Source organism: Helianthus annuus, chromosome 10, assembly GCF_002127325.2.
Source record: "Helianthus annuus cultivar XRQ/B chromosome 10, HanXRQr2.0-SUNRISE, whole genome shotgun sequence".
Taxonomy (NCBI): Eukaryota; Viridiplantae; Streptophyta; class Magnoliopsida; order Asterales; family Asteraceae; genus Helianthus; species Helianthus annuus.
Window position 1 is genome coordinate 168,453,915 of NC_035442.2, and position 22,944 is coordinate 168,476,858.

The 22,944-nt window shown below is 38.0% G+C and overlaps 2 protein-coding genes across 4 annotated transcripts; both read right to left on the reverse strand.

Annotated features, from left to right (window-relative positions):
* On the reverse strand, window positions 1–4,440 carry LOC110886463. The gene is made up of 7 exons (XM_035978407.1): window positions 2,849–4,440; window positions 2,612–2,767; window positions 2,348–2,479; window positions 2,199–2,269; window positions 850–2,121; window positions 489–779; window positions 1–414 (listed from the first exon to the last, which is right to left on the reverse strand). The coding sequence occupies exons 1-7, from the start codon at window positions 3,546–3,548 to the stop codon at window positions 1–3; spliced, it is 3,036 nt and encodes a 1,011-aa protein (XP_035834300.1). The 5' UTR covers window positions 3,549–4,440.
* Window positions 4,441–10,138: 5,698 nt separating this feature from the next.
* Window positions 10,139–14,106, reverse strand: LOC110886464 (60S ribosomal protein L18a-like protein). 3 transcript variants are annotated; one of them, XM_035978780.1, is made up of 6 exons: window positions 13,960–14,076; window positions 13,641–13,699; window positions 12,690–12,805; window positions 12,427–12,553; window positions 11,350–11,467; window positions 10,139–10,439 (listed from the first exon to the last, which is right to left on the reverse strand). In XM_035978780.1, coding segments are annotated over exons 3-6 (300 nt in total). In that variant the 5' UTR covers window positions 12,691–12,805; window positions 13,641–13,699; window positions 13,960–14,076; the 3' UTR covers window positions 10,139–10,385. The 3 variants fall into 3 exon arrangements, with proteins under 3 accessions (XP_035834673.1, XP_021989961.1, XP_021989964.1); XM_022134269.2 differs by lacking the exon at window positions 13,641–13,699 and having other exon boundaries at window positions 13,960–14,106; XM_022134272.2 differs by lacking the exon at window positions 13,641–13,699 and having other exon boundaries at window positions 12,690–12,832.
* Between the last annotated feature and the right edge of the window lie 8,838 nt (window positions 14,107–22,944).

Below are 22,944 nucleotides of genomic sequence, written 5' to 3' on the forward strand. Positions count from 1 at the left end.
CTATTTGTCTTCGTTCTTCTCACCATCATCATCTTCGTTCCCCTCACCATCGTCGCCATCGTCATCACCTCCGCCATCATCACCAGCTGCTTCCTCATCAGATGATTCAACAGTAATCGGTGGATCAAGGATCGCCTTGAGGCGCTGACACCAATCATCCTTTTTTAAGGCACTAACAACCAAGTCCATGATGGGCAAGGAGAGGTTGTCATATGAGTTCTCAGCACTGGCCAGCGCAGCATCAGCTTGTTCCGTCACTGAGCAATGACTTGTATCGAATTCTTGTCCCAGCATTCGCTCAACGTGATCAGCACACTCCAGGTAACCTCCTCGATGACCAACTGCACGCGCCGCATCCGTAAGAGCAGCAACAGCGCGATCTAGCTCGCCGGCGTTCAAGATGGAATTGGCAACCTTCATCAAAAGAGGAGCATTAAGAATAAACTCTTCAACATGTTAAAGAAAAAGGTAAGGCAAAAAGGACTTACCAGCACTATTCCCCGAGTGCGCATCCATTCTGCTTCAGAAACAAGCGTGTCCACAATGCCTTGGGCCTCAGAATAATTTGTCTGAGCCACGTTAAGCGCCGCAGTGCTGACAGCACGCGCCTCCTCAGCATCGATGGCCTTGACCTTCTCTGCCTCAAGGTCGATCTCCAGGGACTCACATCTGTCGATTTGTTCATCCAAGCGACGTTTGAGCTCCGCAATCTCAACGTCCTTGGCCTGGAGATCTTTGTCCTTGGTGGACAGCTGAACCTTAGCTTCAGACAACTCAACCTGGAAGTTGGCAAATGACTTAGAAATTTTATAAACAACAAAGGAGAAAACGAAAGGAAAATCAACTAACCTCCATCTGTTGTTTAGCGGCTGTCTCAACCTGCGCTTCCTCCACCTTCGATGTCAGCTCCGCTATCTTAGCCTCAAGACCAACAATTTTTTGTCGAGCCGCATAGGCGCGCTCGTTGTCCTGGGCGCAGATGCGCTTGAACTCGGCCTTCTCCTTGGCCAGTTGCTCTTCCACATTATGAAGTTTCTTTTGCAGGCCCTCGCGACCCCACTCTTCAGCTTTCCTATCAGCCTCAAACTTGGCTTTCTCCTCATCAAATGTGGCCTTAGCCTTCTCAAATTCACCAACACGTTTTAGCACACGTTCTCGGTAAGCCTCCCAGTCGGCGCGCTCTCTGACCATTGTTCGCCATTCACGAACTATCTGATGGTTAGCAGATCGAGCGTTGGCCTCGGCAAGAATGTAAGTGCGGTACAACATTTCATGCGGCTTCGCCTTTTGACGGTTAACTTCGCCAGGAGTGAATTGGTTCAAGTACCAATCGCGAGAAGGACCAAATTCAACAAACGTATCCTTCTGCCTTAAGCTCCAAGGGGCTTGATGAGGAGCATCACCACGTTCCTCTTCAGTATAAGTTTTATAATATATATCCCCGACGGTATCCTTCGCACCTATCACATTGGGGTTATAGCCCCCAGCTCCTCCAGAGCTTGCACCACTAGACACATAGCGCCCTAACCCCTTAGAAGTAACAATCGGCGCAGCAGGGGGAGGTTTTGGGACACCAGACTGCCCTTGAACAGAAGACTGATCGGCAGCTCTTTCTTTCCTCGCCTCTTCCGCCTTCCTCTGCCTATCCGCCTCCTCCCTCAGCTTTCTCTCCTCTTCCGCTTTCCTCTTCCTCTCCGCCTCCAGCTTTCTCTCCTCCTCCTCCTTCCTCTTTTTCTCTTCCTCTTCTTTGCGCTTTAGCTCTTCAGCCTTCTTCTGCGCAGCAATCCTACTCTCTTCTTTCCTCCGATCCTCTTCTGCCTTTCGCTGCGCTTCATCAGTTTTCGCAGCATCACGCGCAGCAGAATCGGAAGGTTCAGTGGCAACCTTAGGTCTTTTCGTGCTGGGTTCAACAAACTTAACCCCCTTTTCAGGGGTCTTCTTCTTGATCTCTACAAGAATAAAGCAAACGCACTTGAGCAAAAAAGAGGTTAAATTATAAAGAAGGGAGATAAGAGCATACCAGGAGAAAACTGGTATAACGAGCGCAACTTGCTCTTCTTCCCAACAACGGGAATAACAACTGAAACAGGCGCAGAGGCCATACCAGTTGTCGCCTCGCTTCTACCCCTCTTTCTTCCAATCAACGGGGCAGTCTCTTCTTCCTCTTCTTCTTCATCCTCAGGATGAGATGGAGTTGCGTCAGCATCCGGGTTACGAGAACCCGCGCTCCCAGAGCCCTTTGACCCACCAGCGCTAGTCTTTCCCATAGCTGCATATGATAAACCTTCATAAGAGTCACTGATTATCACGTAATCGTCTAAGTCACGTTGCCGGAGGCGAAGCGTACCTTTGACAGCAGCAGTAGTTGCGCGACTGGCGCCAGGACCCTTGCTGGTCACTTCAACATCCGCCTTCTTTTTCTTCTTCGAAGGTTTCTTCTTCTTCTCCTCTGGGTCAACCCCCAGATCGCGCAACACACCTGCAAAGATTTTAGGCAACGAACTTAACTCGCCATTCGAAGACCCTACTGACTCCTCGCTGGAAAGATAGAAAGTCTCTTTCCCAGCAGAAGTCACAGAGCGCAATGGACGAGGTTTAGGATAGTGCGCACCTTCAGTTGCATCCGGCGGCGAGGCGAAGGCGTCAGCAGCAGGAAACATGAAGTTCCCCTTTATCTGGTCATACCAGCCTTCCTCATCATCGCGCAGAGGGCGAACGCCCATGGAGCCACCAAAGGCTGGGAAGGCAGCCTGATAGAGTTGCGTCTCTACACAACAAAAACAAAGTATAAGAAACCAGTTAAGTGAATGTACTCGGAAACAAAACAAAAAGGGGGAAAGTATCTAACCTTGATCCCCGATCTTCAAGACCGGGAGTTCCCTGCTACTAGGTGACCACTGGTCACTCATCTTGGCAGCAACCAGAACATTCTCCCCAAATACCCGGTTAGGGGTTGCGGTAAGCCGCTGATACCACTGAGCAGACTTCGGTATAGGAAGGTCCTCCTTTGGTATAACCTCGGTCCATTCCCTAAACGGCATAGCTATTGGCAAGACTTCCTCCCGGATGAAGAAGAACTTGGGTTTCCAGTCATGGAAACTCTTGGGAGGATTCAACAAAATCTTCTTAGCCGTACCACGGCTAGCAAAAGAAAAGAACCCCATTGTTCTTTGCAGTTGATAGAAGACACGAAACTTATTCACCGTCGGCTCAATGCCGTGGGATTGACACAAGAACTCAAAGTGCCTCACCCTCACCATCCCAGGTGGGCTTAACTGTGAGATATGAAACTTGTAGTAGGACAATATGCTACCAAAGAAGTTAGTCGCCGGCAGCCGGAAGTTTCCTTGAAGGAAGAAGTCTTCGAACAAAGTAATGTAACCGGGTGGGGCATCAGCCGCGGTCTGACCCTGAGCAGGGTACCGGGCATCCCACTCCGGTGGAAACCTAAAACTTCGAACGATCTGTTCGAATAAACCTAAGTCCCATCTCAGGACTGGGACTGGCCCCTCCTCACTAGCAGGAGCTTCTTGATGTTCTTCGCTCATGTTTCAAGAAAAAGCTGGAAAAAACTTGAAGAAAGTTTGAAGATTTGAAGAAAGTTTGAAGAAGATGAAGAACAATATGAAGACTCAAAGAGAAAAAGGGAGAAGAAACGAAGAGAAAGTGAATCTCTCACCTTTCTCTTCGGATATATATACCCATCGCATTTAATGCGATGGGTAACCGTGCCGCACTCGCCGCAGGGGCAACCAACGAGAGGTTGCCACGTCAAGCGGAAAAGCAGGGACGACGGTTACCACGCGCGCGTGGCATCCACTCTCCTGACATGAAGTGCAACCGCCGCAGGCGGCATGATGACATCCGTGCCAGGGGTCAACTCAAGCGTCGCTCTCAGCGACTTATCTCACCAACCTGTCAGAGGTTCAAATTTCGAAGTTTCCCGCCATAAAACGTGCAAGTAACTTCATGCAGAAGTCACAAGAGTCGCGCCAGATATACGTAAACTGCTAACACCTCGCGCGATTAAAAGGACAACTTCCCCTTCTCTTATTTTTATCAAGTCCAGAGCTCCAACCACTTGCGTTGCGCATGGTGCAGCACTGGACTGGGGGGACTTGAAGGGGTATGGTCCCAAAAAGTCGCGCAAACCTCATAACAGGTTGCACGTGAGACCATACTCCTTAGCATAACAACTTGATAATAACAGCCTCGCGCAGCTTACGTCACATTATGACTTAGCCCCGCGCGAGAAAGAGCACATAATGAACTCAGATAGCAACACTTAGTATAAAAACAATGGTATAAGTGAACACACTAACCCCGCGCGGGTTAGTTGCCACCAAACAAAATCCTCTCCATAGGAAGACGCGCTGTTACCTACAGAGGTACACAGGGTACAAGTGGCAGTAAAAAGAGCCAATGAGCGTCCAGCAGGCTCTGTTCAATCGTGCGCCACGATCTTCTGACGATAAGTACACAAGGACGCCTACATGGCACCAATCAAGAGACGGGGACAACTGTCCCACGATCTCCACTTGTCTGCTGATGACAGAAGGGACAACAAGGCCGACAACAATGACACGTGGCTCCAATCAAGGTGCGCCAGCACCGACGAGCATCTAGAAGCCACTAAGCAGTCGAGGCCAGCGAGGCAAAGAGCATATTCGTTGTTGTCCGTTTCTGGCCCAAGGCCCATCAGCCCACAACCTCTTTACACCTCTCCGGCTATAAATAGAGACCTTACTTCACAGGTTAAGCATTCTATTCTCTCGGCTCTCACTCTTTACTACTTAATTACTCTCAAAGCAATCGCTTATTCTCACGCCGGAGCCCGGTTAAGAGGGAAACCCCCACATTCCCCTCTTAACGAGTAACGGTGTTCTGTTTTGCAGGTTGAGTAACCAGTCGGAGCTCAAATACCTAAAAGAAGATTAACCTCTATGAAAGGAACATAAACTCATCTAATTAATACCTTAATTAGAACCCGTGTTTCTTCAGAAACGTTACTTATTATTTGATAAATTGATAAACGTTACAACTAGCAGAAAGATTTGTAGTTGGTCAAACTGAGTTTTAACCGATTTTAGTTCTAAAGTAAATAACCTAATAATTATTTAGTTAATATTTTTTTGTAAGTTCTTTTTTTTTTTAATTTCCATATTGGTTGTTTTTTTTTTTGAACGGCTAATTTCTTTAATCCCATGTCGTATGTGGGACTTGAACCCAAGATCTTCCCCTTCCCAACCTAGGTGTTTTTAAAGGTTTTGCCTTTGTTAATTAGGGTTGTAAACGAGCCGAGTCGAGCCGAGCTAGACACAGCTCGAGCTCGGCTAGAACTCGATTCGAGCTGGCTCGGCTCGAGCTCGAATTTCAAATCAAGCTGAGATTTGAGGCTCGAGCTCGACTCGATTAGAATTCGAGCTAGCTTGGCTCGGCTCGATCTAGCTCGAACTAACAAAAAACCGCAAAATTTACTACTTAAAAAGCCATTAAAAATTTTTATTATCAATAATATTTAATCAAATCAAAAATATATTGTGATTTGAATGATGTATTATCAATTTGTTATATATAAATATGCATTTTAGCACCTATAAATTATAATATGCAATTGAACGTAGACATATAACCAAGAATTTACATGTCAAATGACTAGAGGTAAAGGTTTATTTTAACATTAATATATGGTATAAGAAACTAGAGGAAAAAACTATTCTTATGATTTTCTTACAAATGCATAATAATTATTAGCTTGACCATGGGTATAGAGATCGTCTAATTAGGTCAGAAAAAAAAAGTACCCAAAGTTATCTTTCGAATTAATTCTTAATGTTTTAATTTAAGATGAAATCTATCTATACTATATAATAAAAGAAACCTGTTTTTGTCATTCTCTCATTTAATTGATTAAAATTATTAGTAATACTAATAATAATAATATTTCATCTAAATTAATACAAATTTTTATTATTAATAGTATTTAATCAAATCTAGAATCTAATCTAATACAAATTTTTATTATCAATAATATTTAATCAAATCTAATAAGAATTCATACGAATTCCAAAGTTGATATTAACTTTCAAATAATTAAAAAAAAAAATCCACCTAACATCACAATGGTTTTAAAGATATAATTTTTTTATTATTTGGTATATAATATTACATTTATTTAATACGCACAATACATATAGTTCTTATAGATATAACTTATTTTATTATTTAATATATAAAATTACATTTCTTCAACCCGTGCAATAAAGGAGGCTTTTAAAAAGATAATGTTTTATTATTTGATATATAAAATTCATTTATTAAACCCGTGTAATATACGGGGTTATAACCTAGTAATAATAATAATTCAAAAGGCAGAAAATGTTGTCGTGCACCATCATGTGTGTGTATTTTGTGTGGGTGGAGCGTCGGATCCAGAAAAAAAAACTCTAATATCACTGTTTATACAAAACTATCAACGAAAACTAGAAAAAAAAAAAGTTTGTAACTTTAATCTTTCAAAAACCTCACCTTATCAAAAAATCCGACTTATTTTCCTATTTGGGTCACATCTGAACTAAACTAAACTTTCTAAACAAATATTGATTTGAACCAAAACCAAAAGATATTCCATCAAACATTAAATATAGCATATTAGCACGTCACATCCACTTCTCGATATGACAGTTTGAATACGTACTTGTTACAAGATTTTCTATAATTTTCACAGATTAAGTCGACATATGTGATTACCATAGTATAACAACGCTCTCCTAACAATATTGAATACACCTCACTTACGTATACTTATCTCACATCAAATCCGGGTGATGAAACATGTGTTCAACTTCAAAGAACCTACAATCTAAAACTTCCAGAACTCAATTAACATGATTAAAATAATAAAAGCCAGTTGTTAAATAAATAAATATATATATGGTTGTGAAATAGTGGATAAAACAAATGAGAATGGATTTGTTGACCATATTGAAAGTAAAGACTAAAGACATTGGCGTGTAGAGTAGAGAGTAGTTTTGTTTGTTTTGTTTTGTTAATTGTTAGAGAATGAATGAATGTACAGATGGATTCCCGCGTACCGTGATTCCTGAAGCATTTACAACCAAACAAACAAACATCATTACATTCAAATTCCCCTATTATCTGTAACCCCAAACATATTATATATTTATTTAATATATTAACTAAAAAGTTAAAGCATATGGGGATTTAGATACTCGATACGAAAGTGATAGTGGGATTTTATTTTTAGAAATAAAAAAAAATAAAAATTCATATGACGTTTGGATATGATGCAATTAATACAAGTTACAACAAGTGTTTTGAGCGTTTAATTATCAGAAGAAAAAAAAAAAACAAATTACATAAGTTACATGATTAGTTTTTTTAGAATAGCAGGTATGAACCTGCTATAAAATAACAATTATTTGACTCATAAATAATCAGGTCAATAAAAAACAGAATATATTTATTAAAATATTAGAGGTCACGGTTTCAATTTGTTGATGGCAGCTGCCAATTTTTTATAAACCATGATGGCAGAAAACTGCGGAACATAGTAACGTACCCAATTATATAATTTGTTTTTAAAAGAATATAATATTAACAAATTAATTATCACAAACTTGACGTTTAGAAAAATCTACGTCCGATGACCCATTCCATCTCACAGTGTTGTTAGTACAAGACTTGCTACCAGCTGGTTAGACAACCAAAGTCGGTCCGATTGAATACTCTTAAACCCGTCTTCGTTTAAACCACCAAGTTACATTTCCCAACCGCTTGCGGTATGCACATATATAATGTACATATGTGTGGGTCAGCGGGGGTCAAAAGTGAAAGTACCCTAATTTTAACGTTATTTTACTATGAGTTAAATGCCTGGTTGGTCCCTGTGGTTTACGAAAATTGCAGACTTGGTCCTAAGGGTTCACTAATTACACACTTGGTCTCAGTGGTTGTAATTTTTGCACTCGAGTGATCCTTATCACTAACCTTTGTTAAATTTTCCAGTTAAATGTGTGTGGAATGTCTGTTTTACCCCTAAGATTAAAAAAACAAATAAAAATAAGTGAGCCCCACCCATCCCACCTTCATCTTCTTCCCCATTCTTAGAGCATTCACATCAAAAGAACTAAATTGTGAGTGCGGGGTTTTTAAAATATAAAGAGTATAAAAAATGGTTGTGAGTGGAGGAGAGAGAAAATGTTACTGTTCATCTGTATATTTGGGGGGACACTGTTCACCCACTATAATTTTTTAATATATATTGAAAGTGGTTGTGAGTGAAGGAGAGAGAAAAATGTAATGATAAAGGTATAAAAATATTATTTAATTGAAAAGTAGAGAGAAAAAATATTTGTTTTTAGTGGAAATATATTGATATAGGAGTTGTTTTTTAGTAGAATGTATGTATAATTTTAGGGGGCTGGATGTAAATGCTCTTAACACATCTTCAACTTTCAGATTTATTTATGAGGTCCACCCCTAATCTTCTCCCTCCTTTCACCAATCACCACCATCATCTCCACCTTCAACCCACCACCACCTCCATTATCACCTTCAACCCACCGCCTCCATTCTCCTACCCTCTCGCACCACCCACACCCCCTTCTAATCTCTCTCTTCTGTAAATACGGCCGACTACCACCGTGTACGGCGGCGGTGCGGCGGTGCTGGGTACCGGCGTTAACAGCATCAGCAGCGCCATCACAGGAAGTTCGAGGGTTCGGGCTTGAAGCTCCAATGGCGGCAATGGCTCGAGGTGAAAGAGGCCCGAGTTTTGGCATTCGTTGGATCGAGGCTGGTGGCCGACGGCGGCTGTAGCCACCGGAAACGATGGCAGCCGTGGCAGCAGGGCACTCCCTTTCCCCTTCTTTTTGTCTCAAAGTTTATAGGTCAGTGGTGTGTTCGTTGAGTTGAAATTTTGGTTAATGTATGATTTTAGCCTGATGAGTGTAAGTATTTGTGTATTTCTTACATTTTGAGGTCAATGGGTTATAGATGAAGATGATGATGGTGATGAAGATTCAGGTTGTGTTTAATTCTTAGTTTTAGGTTTTTAACTGTTTAAGGGTAATATAGTCATTTCACATATAGTTAACTGAGAAATTTAACAGAGGTTAGGTCAGGGGACCAACCGAGTTCATTTTTGACAACTTTTGGGACCACGCATGTAATTAGTAAACCACTAAGACCAAGTATGATTTTTTTGCAAACCACAGGGACCAACCAAGCATTTAACTCTTTTACTAATTTCGTGAAAATAACGTTAAAAACTGAGGACGGTTCATCATACATCATGTGGTGGTGTTGATAGCTGAAAGACAAAAGGGTATATACACTAATCGGTCTTTGCACCGATTGTTAAGTGTTAAGTGTTATGTGCCTTGTGTCCAAGGCTTGATGCAAAACTACTATCGAGCCGGGGGTCTCACTGAAAGCAGTCTCTCTATTTCTACAGGGTAGAGGTAAGACTGTCTACATGTTACCCTCCTCAAACCCTACCTTTGCTTTGTTATATACTGATGATCATGATGATAATGATGATAACATAACACATCCACACCAAAAGAAGTAGTTTTGTATTTTGTTTTGTATTAAAAACTTAAGTTATTTATGAAATCATCTAGTTTAAAAAACTGGTATGCGGTTGGATAACACGATAACACGTGAGGTTATCAAAACATTGGTTTTTACTTTTTAGGATATTGAGGTCAACTCTTTTTTTTTTTTTTTTTTTGACAGGTGAACTTCACAACAGACGGCTAATTCACACCCGCAAAACGCAGACCCACCACCACTCATTACCAGAACTATGTTGTCTTAACCGGGCCCACGCCTGATCAAGAGGGACGTTACGCTGTCCCCGAGAAAATTTCTAGCCTCCTGCCACATAAGTTGCACCCTCCACAAGAGCCGACCCTCTGGAGTAAATGCACTGTAGTAGAAAACTCGGGTAGGATCAAGGGTCGAACCGGAGTCCTTCCCCATCATTTCCAATGCATCAACCAGCTGGGCTGGAATCATTTGCATTGAGGTCAATTCTTAGATGTTCCTTTCCACAGGTGGTTGGTTTAGATCTGCTAACATGTAACCAATTGTCAAATTGGTTTCAAGATGCTTTAAAACAAGATTTCAAACATTCATAAAGGGACATAAAATTCAAGTACAAAAACAATAATACCTAAAGCTTCATGCAAGATTTACAATGAGTTAATATGGAAACATCATAATGGGAATGGATTTAAAGACTCACTTTAATATTTACAACACCATTCATGTTCCCCGGCTTTTTAATCCATGCATAAGATGTCACATTCAGGCTTTTCCTTGATACGGGCCATGGTACAATAACAACGAGCCAAAAATCAAACGAAGATAACGAATACTGCAATAAGCACTGCAATTGTAAATATCAGAGCCTGCAATGCAACCCATCAAGGGTTAGTTGAGTAGTAGTCACACATGAAATAAGTAGCGATCTTCAATTAACCAAAATTAGAACATGATACAACCTAAATATCCTAAAAAACGGAAGCTAATATATAACAAAAGACTTGCATCACCAAAAATCCTAAATCCTGTATATATGGAAACAAACTAAAATATGATAAAAGAAGTCTAAATTCCTGTACATGTGCTACCAAACGGTTCAACTGCCTATTTTTTTTGAACGGTGACTTTCTTTTTGAGTGACCCAATGTCACACCGCCTAAACGGCGGCCCTAGCCAAGATCTGCCCAGACTACGTTGTCTTAACCGGGCCCGCGCTGGGTTGGTCAGACTTGGTTACGGCGTTCCCCCGAAAACCGTACTGCCTCCACACGAGATGCCTCGCTGAAGTAACATCCGGATGAAAACCGGGGTGCGGCTCAGGATCGAACCCCCCTCGGTGGGTTTGTCACCATCATTGCCCAATATCCAGCCCAATATGACACAAGTAGGAATTGAACTTGAGTCTCCATTGGAAAACCCAAGTCTCCTACCACTTGGGGGGGGGGGGGGGGGGGGGGGGGGGAAGAACCGCCTATTAATATCTAGATTCTAGAATCAATTAAATGGACTTGTCATAAAGGTTATCGTAAGTGCTGACAGTTATTTAAGAGCCAAACATGCTTCTCGTAACGACAGGTAGTTTAAATAGAATGATACAATGGTGGGATTTAGAGTGCAAAACATTCTACTTACGATTCGTAACGAGTAACGACAGGTAGTTTAAATAGAATGATACGATGGTGGGATTTAGAGTGCAAAACATTCTACTTACGATTAATTTCAAGTAGTAATTTGATTAGAAAAATTGAAAATAAAAATGTTCTTTTAAGTACATACAGCTATTGCACTGGCAGCGAGTCCTGTTCGCTCCCTTGGATCCTTTTGATAGTAATTTCTGAAGTACAAGATTGTTGCATAATACCAAAGCAAAGGGAATATGAACCCAAATAACAGGCTGCAAAAGCACATACACCCGCGTTAAGATGTTATGTTTTGTAGATATTGCAAGATGGACGGGTCACAATGTAGGGTGGGACCGCGGGTTCGGTAATGTGGGGGTTTTATGAATGATTTATGTGGTGATTATGTTTATCAAAACAATGTTCTTACAATAATAACTCAAGTCTTTCAAAATAATGGTTAGGAAGTTGTATGCAATAAAATAGACGTCTGGCGATTTTCAACCCATTTACCCATTCGAAAATACACGACCCAAAGTTTACTCGACCCGTTTAAGATAAAACGCAACCCAACCATATGAGATAAAACACAACCCAAGGTTTATTTGACCCGTTTGAGACAAAACAAAACCCAAGGTTTATTTGACCCGTTTGAGATGCAACACATCCCAAAGTTTATTTGACCCGTTTGAGATGAAACACAACCCAAAGTTTATTTTACCCGTTTGAGGTGAAACACAACCCAAAGTTTATTTGACCCATTTGAGATAAAAACAAAACCCAGAGTTTATTAGACACGTTTGAGATAAAAACACAACCCAAAGTTCATTTGACCCGTTTGAGATAAAATCACAACCCAAAGTTCATTTGACCCGTTTGAGATAAAATCACAACCCAAAGTTCATTTGAACCGTTTGAGATAAAAAAAACAACCCAAAGTTTATTAGACCCGTTTGAGATAAAAACACAACCCAAAGTTTATTTGACCCGTTTGAGATAAAATCACAACCCAAAGTTCATTTGACCCGTTTGAGATAAAAACACAACCCAAAGTTTATTTGACCCGTTTGAGATAAAATCACAACCCAAAGTTTATTAGACCCATTTGAGATAAAAACACAACCCAAAGTTCATTTACCTCGTTTGAGATAGAATCACAACCCAAAGTTCATTTGACCCGCTTGAGATAAAAACACAACCCAAAGTAAAGGACGATGGACGAAAAAGAACTCACCAAAACCATCCTATTCCAAAGCCAAAGCAAGGGAGGGGTTTGTCAAAATATCCTAGCTCATTATTCTCTACATCTCCAATTAATGTGTAATTTCCTTTTTCATGTTGCTTTAGATCAGATGAAATCACTACATACACCAATACACCAAACCGTTACACAAAATAAGCAGATCAACCAAATATTCAACTAACACCCCCTTCGATTCGTAAACCAGAAAACATTAACAAATCAGCAGAGGTCTGATAAACTATAGAGATAATTACTTTGGTGGGCTAGTCACTTTCTTCGGCTTCTTTTTCTTTGTGTCGCTACAAGCACACTATGAATCGGCAACCTGATAGTCCTTAAAGCTCAACAGGTTCAAGCAAGAAGATGACGACTGAAAGAAATCAAGAATTCAAAAGAACTGAAAAACTGTCTTGATGAATAATATATTTTGTGTTAAATAACTGAAAACCAGATCTCTATATCCAGAAAGATTACAATGAAAAAGGTAGTTATCTATGTAGTTAATATCCCGATATATCAGTGATATATCGGTTATCGGTCCCCTGCCGAGATAGCGGTACAAAATATTGGTCAGAATATCGGTACCGATAATATCAGCGATACGATATTTGACCGATATAGGACCGATATTTGATCGATAAATCACCGATATTGTCCGATAGTTGAAGACACGTGATAAATCAAATAACAGCAACTATAAATAGACAATAAACTCTGCTAACAATAAGAATTTACAGAAACTCGTCAAATAGATTACTTAAATGTGAGTCTAATTTTTCATTCTTGAACATTCACAATTATATAACCTTACTAAACATGAAATCATTCGCAATCAGTTATAACTTATAACCGTAAGCTGGCTGCAGGTTGAAGATCAACGAAATTAGGTTTGCTGTAAATAATAATAATGATAATCAAACATAGAGAATATAAAAACCAAACTCGATCTTGATATTGTACGAACAATGTAATTAAAAAAGTGTCGAATTAAACGAAACAGAATTAGTGAATTCAATCAGGTATTCAGGTTACACAACGAACCGACTTAAAAGAATCATAAATGTCCACTAACAATCACAGTATTCAAACTAGAGATACAATAATAACTAACAAATTTAAAGAAAAAATGATAAATCAAAAAACAGTAGCTATAAATAAATAAATAATAAACTCTGCTAACAACAAGCAATTAAAGAATTGATTACTTAAATGTGAGTCTAATGGTTCATTCTTGAACATTCAAAACTGTAGAATCTTACTAAACCTACACCAAAAGCAACCAGTAAAGTAAATTCAGGTTGAAGATCAACGAAATTAGGTTTTCTGTAAATAATAATAATTAAACTTAGATAATAAAACAGCAACAGGATCTTGATACTGTACGAACAATGTAGTGTTGTTAATTAACTAAAACCCTAGATTAATTATGTTCGAACTAAACGAAAATGAATTAGTGAATTCAATCAGGTTACACAACGAACTTGCTTAGAAGAATAATAAATGTAGAGCGAGACAGTGCACCACCTTCCGGTTGAAACGACGCCGTAGCGCCGCCGCAGTTCGGGTTGAAGTTGGTAGCCGAGTGCTGACTGATGACCGGCTACAGGAGGTGTTAGGTAAGGAAAAGTTTGCTTGTTTTCTTTTAAAAGTTTGAGTTAAATGTCACTCCCGATTTGGGCTATTTCACCCATTTAGTCAAAAAGTTTTATTTTCCGCATGTGGATAGGGTTGCAAACGAACCGAACGAACACGAACAAGACTTTGTTCGTGTTCGTTTGATAAAAAATATATGTGTTTGCGAACAGTTTACAAACACTTATCGAACGAGATTTTATGTTCGTGTTCGTTTGTTAAGGAAATAAAATTGTTCGTGTTCGTTTGTGTTTGTTTGGTAATTTTAGGCAACGAACAAAAACGAACGTTGATGAACACAAATGAGCACAAACTAATGTTCATGAACACAAATGAAAACAAGCGAACACAAACAATCGTTAATGAACAGAATATATAATACACTGACAATTATTAGATATTTATTTTGTCAGAATTTTGAAGTATTTAAATAAATATAAAAACTAAAAACACTAATGAACTATTGAACAAAACACTAATGAACTATTGAACACAAACGAACACGTTACCGAACGTTCACGAACATAAACGAACGAACGCGACCTCTGTTCATGTTTGTTCATTTAACTAAACGAACGAAATTTCTTGTTCGTGTTCGTTTGTTCAATACACGAACGAACACAAACGAACCTCCCGTCGAATGGTTCACGAACTGCTCGCCGAACGTTTGGTTCGTTTGCAGCCCTACATGTGGGTACAAAAAGGTTTCATTGTTGTCATTTTAGTGCACTGGGTTAACTTCATCTATATTTTTCTGTTAACGAGAAGGGCAATTCGGTCATTTTTCATGTAATTCTGTCAACTAAAAGGATAATTCGGTCATATAAAATGATCGAATTCCCCTCTCGTTAACAAAAAAATGAATAAAGTTAACCCAGTGGAATAAAATGGCAACGATGAAATCTTTTTAGACCCACAGAGAAGAAAAAATGAAACATTTAGACTAAACTGTCAAAATAACACAAACCACATAGAAGAAAATGGCATTTAACTCTAAAAGTTTTAAAATTGTTATTTTTGACGAAAGAGTTTACTGCTTTTATTACCAAACTCTTTTTTTTCTATCATAAATTGAAAACTCTACTCTTAGAGGTGTGCAGTGGCGGACCCAGAAATTTTTTTTATGGTATGCGGGAATTTTTAGTAGTCGTTTCTCTTTTTTGGGTCGGATCATATTAAAATAGATAAGCAAACTAAATTTCGTATAATCAATAAAATACGTGAAATGTAATTAATAATGTAATTAAAAATGGCGATAAGTGATGTTTTGTTTTGCTTCTTTTTTTTTCTAGTTTCTTTGGGTTAATGTATTCAAAATCCGTGTGTTACCACTTGAAGTTTATATTTTTCACAGAAAGAGTTAATTTTCTCATAGAACTCATTAAAAACATAAACTAAAGCCTAAGCGTTTGATTATTGGGCCCAAGGGGTGAACTCATTAGATTTTTTTTTTAGAATTTTTTTAAAAGTTGACTTAACTCTTAACTTAACATATATGTTAGGGACGAAATTGGGCTTAACTATATAAGTTATGTTAATGTTTAATTAATAACTCTGTTAAAAAATGATAATTATTATTTCTATTCAATTTATATTTTGAAAAGTTATAAATTTCAAAATTTCTACACAGATTATAAATTTATAATCTATAAAAACCTTACGAAGAAGTGTTAATTTGGTTGTATATTAAATAATATACCTAAAAATTAAAATTTAATTTAAAGTTAATGTTGGTGCATACATCTCTCGACTTCGTCTTGTATCAAGTCTTGCATTGCTCATGGCACGAAGATCGAGGAATTATGTCAAAGAGTTAATTTCGCATGATCTGACTAATTCCGCATGAAGATGTCAAAAGTAATTTAGCACGGAATTACGTAATTCCGTGTGAAGTCTTAATTTCGCATGTAAGTGATTCCGTATGAAGCATGTTTCGTGTGGAATTACCATGTCTATATATAGTTGTATTTCCGTGTCATTTGGTACGAAATTACCTAGAGATTTTCCAACGGCGAAGCTCTGTCGAAGTGTCGTCTTGCTGTAATTGTGTTCCATATCAATACAAACGACAGTTTATGTGAAGTCTAGCTGAATTCATGCATTATGTCTGTTTCCGCCTTTCATAATGTATAGAACGCCTCTGATCGACTCAGTTCGGGTCCAACAACGATCCTACATCTGGTATCAGAGCACAGGAGGAGGAGTTCAACCAATTTCAGCCTGATTTCATCTCATTTTCTTACTTCTACACCCCTCTTTTATCAATTGAACAAGTTTTAACGGTTAAAAAGTTATGAATTTCACACATCTTAATCGGAATCATGTTTTAACAAATCCTTGAGAAAATTGGACCTAAATTCAATCTAAATCTGATAAAACAAGTAATTCCGTTTCAAAAATGTTGACATCATCATTAATTCCGTTTGAAAGAGCTACATAATTTCGCACAGAATTAACACTATTGCCTAATTTCGCTTGAGGTTGTTGTTTAATTCCGCACGGAATTAAGTGTGAAGTTAATTTCGTTTGAATCAAAAACTAATTCCGCACGGAATTAGTTATTCCGTTTGAATAGTCTAATTTCGTTTGAAAATTTAATCCCGTTTGAAGTTGATTGCAGGTAATCTCGTTTGAAGAACTTAATCTCGTTTGAAATGTCTGACGAAGATTTTTACAATGCGTTTGCTTCATCCCCGACTACTCCGGCTGCCATTGCTCAAAGCATGAATATGGAGAACGAAACCGGAACTTTGCAAAAGCCCCCGAAACTTATGGGCATTGAGGAGTATTATGGGTGGAAAGATCGTTTCGAAAACTGGGTCCAAGCCAATCATTTGAGGTCTTGGGAATGCATTGAGAAGAAGTATGTTAGACCGCGTACAGATTTGGGTGTTACAAAAGCAATTTTTGAATTGAATGACAAAGAGAGAGACATGTATAAAGTAGAAAAGATGATAATCGGTCTTCTACAGCAAGCTGTGAAGGAAGACATTTTTATTTTGCTTCAACATGATAACACTGCACGTTCAATCTGGGATGTTTTGAAGGTTAAATTCGAGGGTAGTGAGAAAATGATTAAGAGCAAGAAAGCATTGCTAAAGAAAGAATTCGACTTGTTTTCAAGCTTGGCAGGAGAAACATCAAAGAAGCTAATTGAAAGATATTGCCACTTAGTTCGATCTATGTCTTTGTTGGGAATAGAGAAAACTCAAGATAAGTAGGTCGACAAGTTAGCTGATGTTTTACCTCAAAAAGAGTGGGGTACATTTTTGATGATCCTGAAGAATACTGGGGAATATGATGGATTGACTATTTCACAATTCATTGAAAAGATTGAAAGTCAAGATCTTGAACAGCAAAAGATTGCGAGAATGAATAATCCGAGTAATCAACAAGATGTAAGAATGTATTACAAAGGTAGTGTTCAAGAGGTTGAAATGAGTCCGAAAATTCAAACTGCTTTTAGTGCCGGGAACTCATCTGGAACTGCTGATCAAAGTTCAAACAGCAGTAGTGGAATCTCTTCATATCCGAATGTGAATCCAAAGAGTTCAACTACAAGCTTTCAGCATCAAAGTTCAAAAACTGGAAATGGTTGTGTGATACAGTGCAACATTGCATTGAATCTTCTGAATGGTCAGAGTATTTCTGAAGAAGTTGCAAAAGATCACATGACACTACTTGCTACAGTTTTGGAGACCTATGAGGGATTAGTTGCTGGAAGGATCAGAAATCCTATGTTAACAAAAGAGGATTATGATCAGATAGACGCTGAAGAAATGGAGCTCATGGACATCAAATGGTGTCTAGCTAGTGTATTGAGAAGAGCTGAAAAATTCAAAATGATTACAGGGAGAAATGACTTTTTGGATGCTCATGTGTCTACTTTGGGTTTTGATAAATCTAAAGTAACTTGTTTTCGATGCAGGGAGAAAGGTCATTTCAAGAGAGAATGCAAAAATCAGGAAGCTAGTGGAGCAAAGAATCCGTTTGGTAAAGATGATTACTATCGAAAAGCAATATATCAACAAGTTGCTCATCAACTACAACAACAACAACAAAAGGAGCCACAAACTGCACATGCTAGAATGATCGAAGATGCAAATAAGAAAGCTTATTATGGTATCGTTGATCAAGATGATGAAAAAGTGGCAGAAGGGTTCAGCTGGGACAAATACATTCCACCTGATTCAAATGTTATTGCTCTAGTTTCTAAAATCATCCAAGAACCTGATTTATTTACAGAATGGATGAAAGTGTTTACTAGTGATGATAAAAGTCAAGAAGAAGAGTCTGTTTCATCAGATGAATGTTCAGAAAGAGCAACGGTTTTTTATCATACACCCTCTGATTCTGGTTCTTCAGATGATAGTACAGAAAAGACAATAGAGTTTGATCAATCACCAATAGAAACTGATGACAGTAGTGATGATGAGGAAGAAGAACAAATTAATATTGCAAAAACTCAACTATCTCCTGAAAGTTTTCAATTTTATTTTGCAGATCGATTGGAGAAGTTGAAGAAGAAACGAGCAGGAAAGGAGTTGAAAAAGAAGAAAGTTGATGAAGTTAAAGTTACTGAGCAGGTAGTTAAAGAAGAAAAGGTGATTGAAGTTGATAAAGTTGTTGAAGTAGAGAAGAAATGTGAAAGTGTTGATCAAGAAAGAAATTCTGAATATAATGACAGAGTTCAATTTGCTAAAGAAGTGTTTCAAGTGATAAAAAATGTGGTTGAAGCCAATGAAAAAGTTGTTGAAGTTGAAAAGATTGTGGAAGTTATCAAGCCTTGCTTAAACTGTTTAGAACCTTGCAAGCAGTGTGCAGAAAAAGATGAGAAACTGAGTGAGAAAGACAAGATGATAGAAAAGTTAATGTTTGATCTCAACTACGTGAAAGAATCTTACGATGTGTTGAACAGAATGGTAACTGGTCTGCAAAAGACTAATTCAGAGAGAGAAGATGCACTGACAATGCTGAATGCTGTGATGATGTCGAAGCAGAAAGCTATCAATTTCTATATTGAAGAAAGTGCAAAGTGGAAGCAAGAGTTGGAAACTGAAAAGATAGAAAATGAGAGAATCAGACGATTATTACAGAGTTATTCTAGTTCTGATTATCTTATTGATCGAATTTATCCAACTGTTGCAGGTATGGAAGCATTTAAAGATGAAAAGCCAAAGAAAAAGGATACTGGTAAGAAACAGAGTGTTAGCTATAACAAGTGTCTGCCTCCGATCTGGGAAGGTTATTCTCCCAGAAAACCAAATGAGGAGCAAGTCCAAAAGGCAGTCAATATAAAACTGAAGTCTGATATAACCTATGAGTTACCAGAAAACATTGACATCACTTTTACATCGTCTGACACTGATCATGAGTCCGGGTTGATAAAAAAGGTGATCGATCAGGTGTTGGATAAAGATGAGGAGTCTGATTCTGGAAATTCGAGTTCATCAGTCAAGAGTCCAAAGACGTCGGTTAAACGGGCTTACAATAAAGAGTTTTTATTATCAAAATCAAATTTGGATGATGAAACATTCGAAGTTGCATATACTTTGAATGATTCTGACAAATTATATTCAGACAAAGAGTTTCCAATAAGAAGTGTTCAAATTGAAAAGATCAAAAAGGTTTTCAAAATGACAGAAATTAATATTTCTGAAATAAAAGATTTAAATCTTACTGGAAAACCTAAAAAATACACCTCAAAAGTTCAACAACGGTTAAACAAGAAAAAAGGTTACAGTTCTGGTTCTGGTTTCAAAAGAAACCAAACCATAACGGTAATTTCAAAAAGAAAGGTTTAGGTTTTATTCCACCTGAAAATTACAAAAATGATAAAATTTCTAAAACAAACACAAAATTTGTTGCAGGAGGAAGTGCTGAAGAAGAACAGAAGAAACCTTTCTAGAGACAATCAAACCAAGAGTTTCTTGCTGAGAGGAAAGGGACTGGAGTTTTTCATAGAAAGGATACTCGAACCTGTTTTTAATGCAATGAAGCTGGTCACATTGCATTGAATTGTCAGTTGGATACAAAGACAAAACAGGGAGTTTCTGAAAAACTTAAAGAAAAAGTTGTTGTGAAAAATGAACCACCAACTAAAAAATTCAAAATTTTTGAAAATTCTACCTATGAAGTTGGTGAGTATTCAAGGAAAAAATTTTACAAAAAGAAAGCCAAAGACAACCAAATGTGGGTTGTTAAAAAGTCTGATGAAAAATCTGGCAATGATTCTGGTTCCACAAAGCCAGAAGAGCCACAAGTTGAGTTTAAAGAAGAGAATTCAGTGCCTTCAGTGAATGATGTTAATCTTCCATCATTGAAGGATGAAAATGTTAAACAAAAGGTTGGTAAGGTTGAGATCTCAAATCAATTCTATTCTGAAAAGAAATAATTTGATGTCGAGAAAGCGTTTAGTGGCAATGTGAAAAAGATTTTTGGAAAAATGGTTGAGGGTAAAGTCCAAGGGGTTAAAGATTTTTATGCTTCAAAGAAGGCAACTTATAACCCAACTGAATCAGAGTTAAAATCACCCAAGGTTGGTAAGACTTGGGTGGAAATTTTGTTTCCTTAAAAATCTGACTTGCCGGAGCTCCCAAGTTTGTAATCGCGGAGCAGGAATCGGCATCATTCTTGATAAACATTGATTTTGTGAATGAATTTTAAAGTTGATAAATTTTTACAGGTTGTGACTTGCCGGAGCTTCCAGGTTGGTAAGTGTGAAGCAGGAATCGGCATTTTTATTGGAAAAATGATTTTGTGTAGATGTGATATTCCTACATGTGGTAAATCAGGGACATTAATTTGTACTTGATTTTCCTACAACTGGTACAGAGGTTTGCTCTTATTAGTGATTAATCAAGGTCATTAATTTGAACTTGATGTAATCCTCATTCAAGTGTTTGAAAACAAGGTGATGTATATATCCCCGAACCTACAGGTGGTTTTAACAAAACTTATTTTCCGGAAAAACCATTTTGATTAAAACAAACTTAAGTGTTTTGAAATCTAAATGGGAAAATAGTTTGTTTGAAAGGGGGAGTTCTGATTGTTTATGTCAAGTGGATGGCGAAATGAAGCGATTCACAGCAGTTGTCAATTTACTTGTATAGTTTGTTTTTCAAATTTCTTTAATTGTGTTTGCATTTTAGGGGGAGTAAAAATTTCAGAAAATCCAAAAACATTAGAAAATTTGAAAAAGCCAAAAACATGATAAAATTTTAAAAGAAAGAGTTTTGTTGTGAAAAGAGGAAATTATAGTATATCAGTGGACTATCACAACATGCTAAAGAAATGGAAAGTCAAAATGTGATAAACAATCTCACTGCGGATATGCCAGTAGGTTTTTGCACATTTAGTAAATTGTTTTCGAGATATAAACCTAATTTCAAACTTGCTTATATCGTGGGGAACATTTCTTGGATATATGGGTAACCCCCGAAATCTTGTTTGAAAGGTCCCTCTTTCTGAGATACTAGGTCTTTATACTAAGTATCTGGGGTATTATCCCGGGACTTCTGATTTTGCGGAAGCAATGGCCTAGTCCCCGTATAATACTTTGCAAATTGCTTGAAATATAGCACAGCCCTAAGTACAAAAAAATGATGAAACATTGAAAAATGCTAATCATGTGCTGTTGTAAAAAAGATTCTCTAAAGGGAACACACCAAAAGTCGAGCCGTCATATCTCTGCTGAACGGAAGTTCTGACCTGAGCTCTCACGGTTTCGCAATTAACCCTTTTACAGATATCATCTAGGTATACTCACCTGTAACACTGAATATTGGGATCTGGATACGGGAGTATATTCAAGTGGTGGGACACGCGAATAAGTTTAAGTCTTAAGACATTAATCTCGTATCTCGAAACAGTTGAACTTTGTGTGAAAATTTAAGTGGACAAATATACTGACAATCTAGGTGAATTGTTTAGAATTTAAAATGAAATAAAGCTTAACGGTGTTGGTAATTTGTCTCATAAACTGATATGATCCTCTTACACAAACTCACAAAAATATTGTCTGTAAATATTTCTTTACTGCATTTCTTTATGAAAAATCCCAAAAAGATTTTAAGTGTGTTTTAGCATAAAATTTTGAAAAAAATTCAAAAAGATTTTCGACAACTGGTGTTGAAGAGCTGATTTTCAAAATTCCAAGTGCTAAACATGATGATCATTTTGAGGGGGAGTTTATTGAAATTAAAATGTTTAAATATTTTTCCTACAAGTGGTTCATCAAAAAGAGATCTACAGGTGGTGTCTGTGATTGTCAAATCTTAATATCATAAAACTTATGTTTGTGATAGAGACAATGCAGGTAAGCCAGGTTCTGATACCTGAAGACTTTGTGATTCAAGAAAGCCAGGTTCCAATACCTGAAGTTTCTGGAAGCCAGGTGACGATCCTGATGTCGAGCATAACTCGAGGGGGAGCCTGTAACTGCAAAGAACCAGATTCTGATCCAGTGAGCCAATTTTCGATTCTGGAACTAAATGATCACGCACGCTGATGAACTTAAGGAATCAAGAGATCTGGTCAAGAGAATTAGAGAGAAGATAGAGCCTTGTTCTGATCCTGATCCTGAAAAAGGCATGTTGAGAGAGGGAATCGTTTTGGTGCTAATGGAAAAGAGTGCAGACAGACTGATAAAGACTGAAGATGCAAAGACTCGGCATACAGTAGACTCGTCAACATCTGAGGGGGAGTCTGTTGGTGCATACATCTGTCGACTTCGTCTTGTATCGAGTCTTGCATTGCTCATGGCACGAAGATCGAGGAATTATGTCAAAGAGTTAATTTCGCATGAACTGACTAATTTTGCATGAAGATGTCAAAAGTAATTCCGCACGGAATTACTTAATTCTGTGTGAAGTCTTA

Bases quoted from the DNA above. Each gene is read 5' to 3' on its own strand.
- LOC110886464 (XM_022134269.2), bottom strand. The intron at 11,468-12,426 runs GTGAGTTCTTTT...GTGCTTTTGCAG, and splicing joins TTTGGAATAGGATGGTTTTG to CCTGTTATTTGGGTTCATAT. The intron at 10,440-11,349 runs GTATGTACTTAA...GTTGCATTGCAG, and splicing joins TCGCTGCCAGTGCAATAGCT to GCTCTGATATTTACAATTGC.
- LOC110886463 (XM_035978407.1), bottom strand. From the start codon at position 3,548: ATGAGCGAAGAACATCAAGAAGCTCCTGCTAGTGAGGAGGGGCCAGTC. The intron at 2,480-2,611 runs GTGCGCACTATC...AAATCTTTGCAG, and splicing joins GCCGCCGGATGCAACTGAAG to GTGTGTTGCGCGATCTGGGG. The intron at 415-488 runs GTAAGTCCTTTT...CTTTTGATGAAG, and splicing joins GCACTCGGGGAATAGTGCTG to GTTGCCAATTCCATCTTGAA.